General features: G+C 41.9%; 1 protein-coding gene across 2 annotated transcripts in view; it reads right to left on the minus strand.

The window, feature by feature from the left end:
- The window catches only part of zgc:153039 (uncharacterized protein LOC767698 homolog), a 73,434-nt gene that overhangs the window by 22,412 nt on the left and 36,696 nt on the right, over positions 1-14,326 (minus strand). For both annotated transcript variants that reach the window (XM_046074324.1, XM_046074323.1), the window contains 2 exons: positions 13,048-13,130; positions 1,533-1,657 (listed from right to left, as the gene is read on the minus strand). In XM_046074324.1, coding sequence (XP_045930280.1) covers positions 1,533-1,657; positions 13,048-13,130 — 208 coding nt within the window. The remainder of the gene's footprint in view (positions 1-1,532; positions 1,658-13,047; positions 13,131-14,326) is intronic.

Genomic DNA, 14,326 nt, shown 5'->3' on the forward strand with positions numbered 1-14,326 from the left:
ACCTGAATGATTTGGAGGCTGTCTGCAGGGAGGAGTGGGCCAACATCCCTGCCGAAATGTGCACAAACCTTGTCACCAACTATAAAAACCATTTGACATCTGTGCTGGCCAATAATGGCTTTTCTACAAAATATTAACATGCTGTTTGTCCAGGGGGTCATATACTTGTTTTTCCTCATCAGATGGTTATCAATTTTAATAAATTCATATGATGTGATTTTCTGGAATTTTCTTTGGGATTCTGTCTTTCCCTGTTAGAATGTACATATGATTAAAATTATAGATCGTTGCATTCTTTGTAAGTGGGCAAACCTGCAAAATCAGCAAGGGGTCAAATACTTTTTTCCCCCACTGTATAATAAATCAGATATTTTGAAAATGTTTTCTGTAGTTTTATATGTTTGACTCTTATTTATCAAACCTAATATATTTTGTTGTACATTTGTTCAAAGTACTATTGCTAACAAGAAACGTTATTTTTTAAACTGCATTATGTAATGGTATCATGGTGAGGTCTCAACATAACAAATGTTAGGGATAATCTAAGTGTTTCTTAAAATAAGAGGGAAAAAGAACATTGGCCGATATATCGGCATCGGATTTTAAAATCCTCATATCGAAATCGGTATCGGACATAAAAATCACATATCAGTCATATCATATACGGCCAACGACAAAGTGACGTATGGTGTTTGAACAGTTTCTCCGCTCCATAAATAAAAACAGTAGCAGTTATCATGTTCAAATGTATTTCACAGCCAGTAGAGGAGTTTAATCAAGGAAGATATGTCTTTTGAAAAACAATGTCGGTTATTGGATTTGGAGATGTACTTTTATAAATTTAAGCTTTGGATGACAATATTTGTGACATGATCAAGACTTCACACAGAAAATATAGACAAACTCATAAAAAGTTGCAGAGTGAATCAAATGCCAAACTCTGGCCGTGTTGATGTCATGATGTAATCATCGAGCCACATATACACAAACACTGTCCTCAGGTTTTGCTGCTGTTGTGTGGAAATGGCTTCAGGGAGCTTTTATAAATCAGGATCATTGCAAGTGTCCTAGGAATACAAACAACACACTCACCGATGCACACACACACACAAACATTGTAAATTTAAATCTCTAAGCATCTCCATGCGCTGTTACTTGAGCATCCAGTTCAGGCTGCGCCCTCACAAAAACAAACATACACACACAAACTCAGTTTTATTGTTGGTCCCTCTCCAATATGGGGCTATAAGCAGTGGCCAGTTTTATGTCTTTTAATTAGTACACTGTCACCATAGCAGCATCCAGCTGGCAAACAACCACCTCCTCACACACATATATAAACAATGGCAGAGGTGGAAAATAAAGAAGCGGAGGAGTTTGTCTTGTGAGGAAAATGTGCTATAGAAAGTCACATCGCAGGGTGTCGACCACAGGCCTTCATTATGACAGGTAATGTTTGTGTTTGTGTGTATGTGTTAGTGTGCGCGCATGCGTGTGTGTGTGTATGTGTTGAGTAAGTGACACATGTTTACCTGAAATTAGGTGCAGAGGCCCATTCCAGAGCGAGGCAGGCCAAGTCCACAGCTGCATAAACCAACAGGAAGAAAATGGTCACAATACTGGCGATGGTGTTGAGCTTCCCTGAAAACAGCACCAGCTAGAACGAAAGAACAAAACAAAGGAAGAAGGAAAAAGGGAAAATAGAGAGGGGATTAACATTCATTCCACAGCTGGACAGTGCATTTTAATGCACCCACTCGCTTTTCGCACCCAAAAACACAAATCTAAAATATGTACAAGCAAAACAGATTTTTGTGTGGAGGGAGACTTTAAAGATTTCTGACTCCAGCAACTCCTGCTGGGAGTTTCAAAAAAGACACTGTGGGTGACAGCAATGCTGTTACTCAGATGTACCCGAACCCAACTAAATGATTTGTTTGTATTTTACAGATACCACATCCAAAAATCGAATGCTCTCATCAAATCCAAATCATGCCTAATCCCTTTTTGAAAGTAAGTTACTAAGTTATAAATGACTAAAACCAAGATTCAATTTAGATCTACAATCTCCTTCACTAAAACACTAGTCAGTAGCCTGAGTAATGTTCACACAATAATGTTCCTACCTAAAACCTGAAAATGAGATGAGCAGCTGAAGATGGAAAAGTTTCACCACTACTTACTGTACATATCCACTTTTATAGGTTTCTTTGTAGAGATCCCGATACAGACCAATTAAGTTTATGAGCTTTAAACATAGATATAAATGCACACAAGTTTCTTTAAACACTGACGTAGAGCAATTAAATGGATCACTGCTCGAAAGTTGCTGAACTACAAAAACATACCATTCGTGTGCAGTCATACAATGGTGTTCCAAAATAGTCTTTTAAAGGCCAGGTATGTGATTCTAAGCCAAAAGACATCTTTTTGTTGAATTCAGCAAATATCTCCGCACAGTCCGCTAGCTGTCTGTTCTGTGTTTGCGCAGAAAGAATATCCAGTGTTTGTCCACAGCCCTGGCTCTGTTAATGGGAAACAAGCGAAGTGGCTCGGACTCAGCAACTTTCTAGTTCGGCAAAAAAAATATGCTGTTGTTGTGATGTTAGCGACAGCAGCATTTTCTCTTTAATAAAACAGAATAAATAAAAGGTTTCATAATAGACATATTATTCTCTAAGCTTAAGGTATATGGGTATTTTTGCAAACTGTGAACTGGATCCAAAACGGTACTAGCTATCAGATCCGAACCCTAACCACTGACGATGAATGGTAGAAACCCAGCATTGCCCCATGTTTGTACAAATAAAAACATATGCCATCAAAATAATTTGATAAAATGTTGCACATATGGGCTTTAAATAAGCTGTTATCTAGTCTGGAGGTTCCACCACAGTTTTTTCAAGTCAATGATCCCCAGATAACTGAGCATTAGTCCATTCTGCTCCCAAGACACTTTATGAAGATTTTCTGCTGTTAGATATGATTATCTCTCTGCACTGTAGTTGGGAGGTAACACCATGAACAGATTTGAACAACATCTAGGGAGCAAGACACTGTTAACATTAAATTGTTCTACACTTTACTGGGGACTACTGTAGGACCACAGGTGGTCCCCAGACTCCACTTTGGGAGCCACTGATTGAAGCTCATGTTCAGTTTTAATTAAGATGGTATCTAGGCTGCTGTTCAGCTGCATGCAGTCAGCTATGTTAGCAACAGCAGATATATGACAACACAGCCAAGTCCAGTTTCATTTAGAATTCTCACTGCCTCATTTGGAGGGAAAGTAAATCTAATAATACTGAATAATACTGAATGTATGACATTTACCACCCTCTCTGACTGAGGAGTAGTAGGTGACTTCTAATAGAGGAGGGAAATGATGACCCCATTATAAGTAGTATTGCACCCTGCCATGTTCTCTGACATCAGAATGTGTGAACAGGGCTCTGTGTAACTCACTTGCGAGCTACCACAAATGTGAAAGCAGTAAGAGCTTCGACTGTTTCACTTGAAGGGATGGTTTAATGATAAACCATGGTCACTTCCAGACAGTTCGTATTAGCCTTTCAAATTGTGTTCAATTACCGCGCTTTGATATACAGTAAATACTGTCCAGCATCAACCAAAGTTAGGAACAGTCTCCCAGATGCAGGTGCGCAGGTGCAGCATGCAACGTGGGTTTGCTCTGGGTCAATGGAAACATGGCAGAAGGCAGTGACAGCCTCAACCTCTCAGACTAAGTCTGAAGTGTGGTCGTATTTTGGATATTATAAGAGCGCTGACTGAAACTTGATCGAAGAAAATTGCTGGGAAAGCAGCAAAACACTTTGATCCTTATGAGTCATCTTCGTAACCACCACCCACTAATTTATAGCAAATGCCAGCTCAGTTGACTTTTAACTCGATGCATGATGGGGACTTTGGAATGGAGGAAGATGTGTTGATCCGTCTGTCTGACCTGACTACATGTTGTTCTGCAGCTGTATGAGTCGTGTGTCTGCAAATTATATTCGCCCACTGCACACAATAACTTGTTACGTAGTTTAGTCACCCAACAAACATATTTTGTTTGGAAAAGTGTTCCAACAGGACAAACGCTAAAGACCCCTCTGTATGTCAGTTGTTGGGCTCATTGAAATTGCAATCTTATTAGACTTATTTGTGCTTGAGGTCATACTTCATAACTTTAAAACATGCAAACGAAAAGTCACTTCGCTGAAAACTTTTCAAAATAAAACTCGATGAAAAGATTTCATTGTGAGTACTTTAAAAAAAAAATTGATTACATTCTTAGCACATTTTAACAATACTTTGATAATGCTGATAACTGTGTTAATGTTGATCACTATAATAGTGACATTTTCAAACCACTGGCAACTTAGGGGTAGCGCAATAAGCTTACATAACATGATCATACTGTATCATTACCTTATAAAGCTGTTTTGGTGAACTTGTTTACATACAATTGACTATTTACACATCAGGCAGGCATCATTAGTGTCTCGTGTCTGGCCACTGGACACATTTAAGTCCAATTTTCACTCTTTAACTCTGGTTTAGTGTGCATCTAGTCCTGTAGGAAATATCTGGCTCTTTAGCTGCTAGACGGTCCAAGGTTCGCCACCTAGCTGCTAACTTTGTCTATTTGCTGTTTGGTGCTGGTCAGATGGATTTATTAAGGCTTTATCCCTGAAAGCTGCCAGCTGCTACAGGAAATGAGGATGATGAGAGTGTGAACCTAATAAGTAAAATTACCTGAAAAAGAAGTCCTGTGAAGAATCTCTTAAAATGAATTGTGGGTTTTTATACTTTCTGATAGCTTTCTTGAAACTCAAAGTACACACACATGAATGTCCCCATCAGCTGAAATCAATCATACGAAGTAACTACACCCTAATTGAATGCAACCCAACACATGGTCAGCTGTGCCCATCATAGAACTGTAGCTTAACTATTCATTCAGTGTGTAAATTACACTCGTTACCAAAAATCTTGTATTGAATTGAGCAGTGGCGTAAACACTTTCATGTTTTAACAATGGGAATCTTCCCCATCGCTACCTTCCTTTCCACATGCACCTTACTTTGGAGGAGAAACACAAAGTGTGCATAAACAGTATCTTTCAGGAAAAGGCCATCATTATTTCTTCTGTAATGAACGAAACATTTTCTGTGGTTTCATCATGTTTCTTTATCTGTATGCGAGCTGCTGAGACTGATGCGCAGAACAAGGAGGTAAGTACCGTAGCGTACCTAGGAACAAACACAGTCTCTCTCTCCAATTATCATGTGTTTTACGATTGGCCGCAGAGAATCTCCACTGGAGTATATTTTCTTAAACTCAAGGGCATATCGATGGTATTTATGGAGAAGAGAAAGTAGCGACTCTGATCACTAAACTTTGTGACCATGAAGCAGAAGTACAATGAAAGGGGAGAGGAGAGGTGTTAATGATGGGGAATTGTGATTAATGATCACATTATTGACAGGCGGTCAGAATGAGAGACAAAATGATGAACCCAGGGAGCAATGAGGATAGAGAGGGGGAGAGTGAAAGAAGAAGAGTGGAAAAGATGAGATGGGAAGAAGAGAGGAAAGAAAAGTGGGTAAGTCCTGTCCTCTGACAGTCAAAGTCAGTGGGTGTCTCTCCAGCGCTCCCCTGGGAGCCGACTCTACCAGAGCATTAATTAGCCATTAACTCAGACACAGGCCAGCATGGACAACTGCTGTCACAAAGGCACAAAGTGTGCATGAGATGAGTGTGTATGTGTGTCTAAATCTCTCCGGGTTATGTTTTTGTATCGCGATTTAAAAGGCTGTTTTTACTAGAAAGCAGTGTGCATAAATTGCTATAATTTCACTGAAATAAGTGGGCTCACACAGACAGTTTTATTAAATAAAAAAAAATTGAGTGGAAGCAGCTGAGTAATGCTTTGGATTACAAAGCCATTGCTTTCCCAGAATTGTCTCAGGGTTACAGGTAACAACTGGACTGTGCTTGATTAACTGTGTTGGGTTCAGATGCATGCACAGCATGGCTAACAAAGCAATAAGTTACAGTATATAAATATTTTTTTTAATTGTTTAATCGAGAAGTAAATAAGAAACACTAACAAGTGCTCACAGTGTAATTTGTCAATAAACAGATCTGGGGTCTCATTTATAAAACAGTGCGTAGAAACCTCACTAAAAGTGTACATGCGCCCAAAAGCCAAAAATGGCGTACGGCAAGAAATATTCAGACTTATAAAACCGTGCATACGCACACTTGTAAGCAAGTTCCCTTTATAAATCACAATCAACTTGAAATGTGGCGCATGAGAGGGAGCTCCATGTCCGACCCTTCAAACACCCATAGTTGCCTATAAATGGTCAGTGAAACGCCCCTCATTAATATTAATACGTACTGACTGCATGAAGAAAAGGAGGCAAAATCTGACAGAAAGGCTACAAAATGAAATTTAACTCAGTCTGACTCTGACATTTCTTTTTGTGAAGCTGAAGCCTGGTGTTTGGTGGGTAAAAAAAAAAAACGCACTTTCACGCAACGCTTGTGCACCAGAGGAAAGGGGGCACTGGAGCTCCACCCCTTTATAACTGATCTGCAGGAAGGGGCATTCCTCCCGAGTAGTGACGTCACTGGCTGTAGGGGGAGACACATACACGCAAGACAGGATGACCCAGGTACTAATTTGGATTCCCCCGTTTGAAAAGAGATTAAACCCAACGCATTCCGCTTGTGTTTGAACGCATAGCGTTTGGCTCGATAAGGCAAAGAACATGTGATAACAATAAATGAAACTATGTTCTCGTATTTGTTCGACTGACATATTGAAAACTGCATCAATTTAAATGTAATTTGTCCTCCTGTTCACCTTATTTATGAGAATAAATTGCACTGCATGTAAGTAATGGTTGGATGTGGTAATAGTTGTGGTAAAACTTTATAAGTGGTAGGGCTTGGTCGTAGCGTAACATAGCTTGGGGGGCACGCAGCACCTGAGAGGACAGGCTCTAGGGAGTCCATTCCCCCAAAGTTACAGAGAAGACCCACTATAAGTGAACACCACATTCACCACTTATTGTCTGTGACTGTTGGCATGTTAACGCAGCCAAGCTTCCGAGCAAGTAAGCGAGCAAAATTGCGAGGAAGAGTTAGGATGGATGGACAGAGGGACTAGAGAGCTTCCAGGCAGATTCTGCCCTAGTTACAAATTTTGTGAGAGGTCAGTAGCCTCCCAAAGACATGGAGTAGGGCCAAACTTCCTATCACATCATACAGTGTTCAATGGGTCTTCACATTTACAATTACCTTTATTTTTGGATGTAGCTCAAAATAGTGGTTTTGAATTGGATTGTTTTTGTGCAGGAAACTGTCATTTTGCTAAAGTATGCAGGGATTCAAAAATATTTGGTAAGGTAAGGTTTTGGCCACATTTGGATTTATTCTTGCAGTCACAAGATTGTGAATTCTTGAAAGGACTGAATAAAACCGACCAATGCACAATTTCAATGTCATCCTCTGCAGTGTTCATCTTTTCCATCACATGCATCTGTGCTGGGCTGAAGCTTACTTTCACCTCACCTATCCAACCCTGTCCTCTTCGAACTTTTTCTGTTTTTCTTCTTTATCTTGTTCTTGCAGTCCGTTTATATTCACTTTCCTTAAAAGTCCAATAAAAGAAAGCATTGGCTGGTGCCTTCCCCCTCCCCCTTCTTCAATCCTGCAGTGTGTGAGTGTTTGAGTCCAGATTACAATCAGACTTGTCATCAGTGAATCATTCGAATGGTGGAGGAAGAGGCAGAGAAAAAGAGGACGAGAGTCAATGATCTCTGATGGCGGCGGTGGCGGCTCAGCTAACGATTTCCACCTAATTGCTCCTCCTCCACTCCTGGAGAGTGGAGAGGGATGAAGAGAAGAGGACAAGAGAGTGAGAGAAAGAGAGCGCAAATGATGACAAGCCATTCAGCCTTTAACACTCACCTCTGATAATGATGATAGTCAGGCCTATTTGCTCCTAAGATCATCCTCCTCCTCTTTGTCTCTATCCTCACCCTCCTCCCCTCTGCCAATATTTTCTCCTCAGTCTAAATTGACTTCTTTCCCATACTTAGAAGACACAATACAAGAGAAAAAAAACACTACAGGCAGATTTTTTTTCCTTCTTTGATCTTAGAAAAAAAGTGACAGTTTGTTCTGTTCAGCTGTTCCAATACTTCCATATTCCTGGCCTCTGTCTGATCGGTCCCTGTCTGTTGTTGATATAATTTTATGTGCTCCTTTCTCGTGTGCCAACATTTTAAGCGTTACTTTGACTGATTAAAGGTAGCCCTATATTTATGAGTTAGTCACTTTGAGACTTTTGTTAGTGACGAGCCCAAATAGGGACTACATCAATCATGGGGGATGATGAGAGAAGTGCCTATTCTTTCATTCCTTAGTGGGAATGTAGCAACCACTCCCACAGCTCGTATTTGACCACAGCAAACATTTTAGCCGTAACTTTGCTTGCAATAAACATAACCTGTGTAACTACACCAAATGCCTGAGAATTAAAACTATCAATCCATACATCTATCCATCTACTTTCTGCCACTTATCCGGGGCTGGGTCAGGCATCCTGATCAAAACTATTTTTATGTATTTTCTTTTAAACGGCAGTTAAAAACACACATTTTAAACAATGGCAACTGGTGGCAACCAATACAATTAACTTATTATATTCAGTTTTTTTTCATACTTTTCTGGGAAAATCATTGAAGACTATTAAAATCACGAGAATTCAGTGGTCCTGGAGCTCTTTTTTTGGTCAACAAAATGACTGACTTTTGCAATTTTGTTACAAATGCACAAAATTAAAGAACAATATGACAGGTTTGCATGGATGAAGACTGAGCAGTTCCAGGAAAGAAAGACATCAAACTCATCTAGTTTCTCCTCTAAATGAATCAGTTCTGTTTGAAGAAAGCATTCTCTCAAGTTAAACAGGAGGGCTTTTTGATCTTCCTGCCTAAGCAATGTTTCTATGACAAGACTTCACAATCCAAACAAGAGAAAATGGGCTGATTTTGTCCCACTACCTTGCCAAACTTGCATCAGAATCAGAAGGAGCTTTATTGCCAAGTAGTGTTTTACACATACGAGGAATTTGCTGTGGTGATAAGGTCTTACATGCAGACTAACATACAGTCAACATAAATAAATGTAGAAATATATAAATATGGAATAGAAGAACAACATTGCAGATCTATACATGTGCGTTATTCTGGGTCTGTGCCGTGCAGAAGTAACGTAACGGAAGAGAATATTGTATGCATATAATTATATAAACTGACAACATAAAAATATACAACAGCAAAGATCAACAATCAACAACAAATATGTGCGAGATGAAACAGTATTTACATGTGCAAAGACATTTGTATCATTGTCAAGGGGGGAGTGTCAGTGAGGGACCCGGGCCTTGTTAATGAGGCTAGCTGCAGACGGGAAGAAGCTGTTTTTGTGGCGAGAGGTTTTGTTCCTGATGGAGCGCAGCCTCCTGCCAGAGGGGAGAGTCTGGAACAGTTTGTGTCCGGGGTGGGAGGACTCAGCTGCAATCTTTCATGCTCGCCTCAGAGTCCTCGAGGAGTACAGGTCCAGAAGAGAAGGAAGACTGCAGCCAATCGCCTTCTCTGCAGAACGAATGATACGCTGCAGCCTGCCCTTGTCCCTGGCAGTGGCAGCAGCGTACCAGATGGTGATGGAGGAGGTGAGGATGGCGCTGTAGAAGTGCACCATCATTGTCTTTGGCAGGCTGAACTTCTTCAGCTGCCGCAGGACGTACATCCTCTGCTGGGCCTTCTTGGTGAGGGAGGTGATGTTCAGCTCCCGCTTGAGGTCCTGGGAGATGACGGTGCCCAGGAAGCGGAAGGGGTCCACAGTAGTGACTGGAGAGTCACACAGGATGATTGGGGAGGGTGGGGGCTGGGCTCTTTCTGAAGTCTACTTCCATCTCTGCTGTTTTCAGAGCATTGAGCTGCAGGTGGTTCTGGCTGCACCAGGTGACCAGATGGTCAATCTCCCACCTGTACGCGGCTCATCCCCACTAGAGATGAGCCTAATGAGGGTGGTCCACAAACAGGATCCTGGGGAGGGAGTGGAGCTGGCCAGTTCTGAGGAGGGAGGGGAAGAAGTGGTGGACTGAAGCTGAAGCTGAGCAGGAGTCACGGGGGATGGTGTCCGACTGACTCTCAAAGCGGCAGTAGAACTGGTTCAGCTCATTTGCCAGAGAATCGTTTATGGAGTGGAGGACTTTGGGTTTATAGTTTGTGATCTGTCTGAACCCCATCCAGACAGAAGTTGGGTCGTTGACAGAGAACTGGTTCTTTAGTCTCTCCGAGTACAGTCGTTTAGCTTCTCGCACCTCCTTGCTAAACCTGTACTTTAACGGCCTTTTCCAGCCTTAGCTGTCTGAGTTTAGCTGTAAACCAGGGTTTGCCATTGTTGTAAACTCACCCTGGTGCGTGTTGGTACACATGTGTCCTCACAGAAGCTGATGCAGGACGTCACAGCCTCTGTAAACTCATCCAGATTGTTGGTAGCCTTCTTGAAAACGTCCCAGTCAGTGCAGTCCAAACACACCTGAAGATCCTCAATAGCTGCAGTAGTCCACTTCTTTGATGTCCTCACTACAGGTTAACAGAGCTTTAGTTTTTGCCTGCAAGCAGGAATCAGATGGACCATCACATGATCAGAGCGTCCCAGTGGAGATCGTGTGACGGCGTGATAGGCACTGCTAAAGCTTGATTTATACTCCTGCGTAGGGTCTACGTGCGTAGCCAGGCATTTATATTACACCCCCACATTAATATATTACACCCCCAAACGCCAGTCGGCAGTAGCGCTACAGCGTCCACTGTGTTGACTTTTGCCGGCCGAGCAGGCTAACTTCCGGTTTAGCCCTCCGCTAACGTGAATGGGGGTAAAATTGTAAACTTGCGGCTGGTGTAGCCTTTTCAAATGTTATCGACCGAATGGATCACATTTTGATAGTGATAGAGTCATTTCGCTTGGGTTGTGACAGTCAAATATATTGATCCACCGTGTTACAGCCACCGTTTTGGCTGCTAGTAAAATTTACTTCAAAGCAAGGGCACTTCCTGTCGGCTCGGAGGCATTGCAAGGCTGCCCAGCCAACCAATCACAGTGCTTACGGTCTGCATCGCCTCGATGTGTAGTTACATTTTTGAGGAGGTGCACATCAGGCGACGGCGTAGGTGACAGTGTAGGGTAGGGGGCTACGCAGAGGCTATGCCGTCGATTTGACGCAGAAATATAGCACTTAACTGTGGTGTAGTAGTGATCGTAAGTCACTTTATAAACTGTCTGTTTTTGGGGAGTTCTTGGCTGAGATTTCTCCTGTTAAAGTCACCGAGAACAATAACAAGGTAGTCCGGGTTTGTCTGCTCCACACAGTATCCGGTCGGCCAGCATGCACTGTGCGTCGTTCACGTTTGGCGTGCGGCGAGATGTAAACACCGACCAGAGTGAATGAAGCAAACTCACGAGGGAGTAAAACGGTTTACAGTTAATGATAAGAAATTCCAGATCAGGAGAACAGTGCTGCTGAATCACTGTAACGTCGCTACACCAGCCATTGTTTATATAAAAAACAGACACCTCCACCTTTTGTTTTGCCGGAGAGTTGTGTGTCGCGGTCCGCTCTGTCCAGTTGGAAGCCTGCCAGCTACAGCCCGGAGTCCGGTATCACAGCCACGTCTCCGTGAAGCACAGAACAGAAGATGAATAGAAGTCTCTGTTTTCTGAACAGAGACTTTTTTTTCTGAAGTTCGTCCAGTTTGTTGCACAGTGAGCGCACGTTGGAGAGAAATATTGCCGGTAGCGGTGTGCGGAGTCCCCGCCTGCGAAGACGCACGAGCGATCCTGCTCTTTTTCCTCTCCTGCAGCGCTTCACAGTGCGAGCGACAGTGAAAGAACCCTTCAACAAAATGTCCAATAATACCACTGATGACTCGAGAAAAGTGGGAATTAAGTCCGTTGGACTTGTTCCCCTGATGTTCATGAGCTGCTCCCTGGTGAAAGAGCTCCGGGAATCACAGCCAAAAACTGAATTGACACACAAAAACAAAACAAAGCGCACCTAACAATGAGGCTGCTATACTCAGCGCCATCTTGGAGATCATTCTCCAGCATCTATTATCCATAAATAATAGTAGCTTGTTTGCCGCTTCTCTTCCTTCCTTTTGTACTGAGCTACATTGCTCCTGTAGCTCAGTTGTCTAAGGCCAGTGTTGTATCTGTATTCTTGACCTTTGAAGCTATATATTATTGGGTCTATTGGTCGCCCAACACTAATTCAAATGTTTTACACTTTAGTCTTTTAATTTACAAGAGCCAGTTAGTGAATGTTGTAGGGCTGGACCTGAATATTGGAATATTTGTTTCTTAAGAAGGTATTCGATTTTCAATTTTGGGATTCGAATATTCTTCCCACGCACCTGACATCCCTCTCACAGCAGTGAATCTCACGCTTTAGTTCACCTCGAAGGAAAGACAAAATGCCTCAGCCAGAAACTTAAATTGAGTGATGAGTGTCAAATATGCAATTTCAAAAATCAATTCTGTAAGTAGAAGGCTATTGTTTGACAGTGTAGATACCATACTAGCTAGCAAACAGATGCACATCACAATAGCAGATTTGACTAAGAAAATGCTTTTAAAATTTAAGATTGTCCGTCTGGATGAACATCTGCACATGTGACAGACCGTTCAAGAGTTGGAAGAGCTGTCAGCCAGCTATGGAGAAAAGGAGACTACTGTGCCACCACCAGCACCACCACCATTGTCTCATGTTCATTGATGTTCAGCATTTTCTTTACACCACATCAAAATAAAATACCTTTTATTTTATGTCTTGTGTCGGTACTTTTAGACTAAACTGGCAGATTTGCTGGGATTTCACCTTTAATGATTACTTTTGTCATATAACACACATCTTAATTAATCTCAATTATTCTGTATTGATTTATCTCCACTAACCTGCACAAGGAACCAGGAGATGAGCACCGAGACCCACGGGTTACCACTGCGGGACGTCTTCTTAGCCGGAGATAGAGCCTTACCTACAAGGACGAAAAGAAATCTTGGTGAAAACAAAAAACTTTAGCAGCACCAACATCAGTTAGATCCTGGATACACATGTGGACAGAAAGGTTTAATCAAAGGAAGAATTCATGTAATGAATTAGATCCTTGGGTTTGAAGGAGAAATTCCTCCATGTCAGCAGGCATGTTTCTCAACAATGGAAAATGTAACTCTATTCTGGACACACTGTGGGCATGCACTAACTGAAATGGCAGGTGTATGTTCCTTGTCGATCAGAGGTCACACAAAGAGATGCCTGTTCACTTCACAAGTTCACACTTGCTCAGTTTAACTTGAGCTCCTCTATTGACACCTCCTCCTCACTGCTATTCCTGATCATTTATGACACTTCCCACAAGTCTTCAAGGAGTATTAATGTGTTCACTTGGCATGCAAAGTTTGCTGCCAGTGGACATTTTCTTTGCGATTCACAAAAACGAGAATCTGAAATAACAAACAACAGTGGAAGACTACAGGGTGGTAGAGATCTGCATGGTCTGCATGCAATGTTTTAACCTCATACCAGCTCAGTCCTGCAGGATTTAGAACAATTAATACCTGCTCCAGTGGATGTGCCATCCGTCTCCCACCCACTCTTTTGGAGACTTTGATCGCTCCTTCTAGCAGCTGTATACCACATATACCACGCAAGGTAAATAAGACACATGGCGCCCTGTCTTGCATTTCACTGTTGTTTGTTATTTTAGGGGCGCATTATTCTAATGGTAAGAGAGAAGATGTGCTCATTTATCTTAATTCATGTCCTGTGTTCTTCTACACATCCAAAAAGTTTCACACACAGTCCAGGTTCATACAGTGAAACTGTTTGGAGTAAAGCAGCCGTCCTCCTGATCAATCCTGAGCTCCATCAGAGCGTCTAAAGTATTTCAGAAGCTAAAAGATGAATTCTGTTTCCTCTGTCCAGTCATGTCACGTTTATAACTACAGTGTTTTTGTTTTGCTGCCTAAATGCCTCACGGTATTTGCTGTGACTTTACTGCGCATATGGAAACATTTAAAATGACTGACAGCAGCCTCTCTAATCGTGAAAGTAAATCGTTAAAGAAAACACTTATACATCAATAAAACACAAAATAAAGTTTATAATAACACAGCGCACTGAGGATCCAGACATTTTATAGAGGAGACAAGGTCTGTCTGTAACAAACTCCAG

Source organism: Micropterus dolomieu, linkage group LG17 (genome assembly GCF_021292245.1).
Source record: "Micropterus dolomieu isolate WLL.071019.BEF.003 ecotype Adirondacks linkage group LG17, ASM2129224v1, whole genome shotgun sequence".
Classification (NCBI taxonomy): Eukaryota; Metazoa; Chordata; class Actinopteri; order Centrarchiformes; family Centrarchidae; genus Micropterus; species Micropterus dolomieu.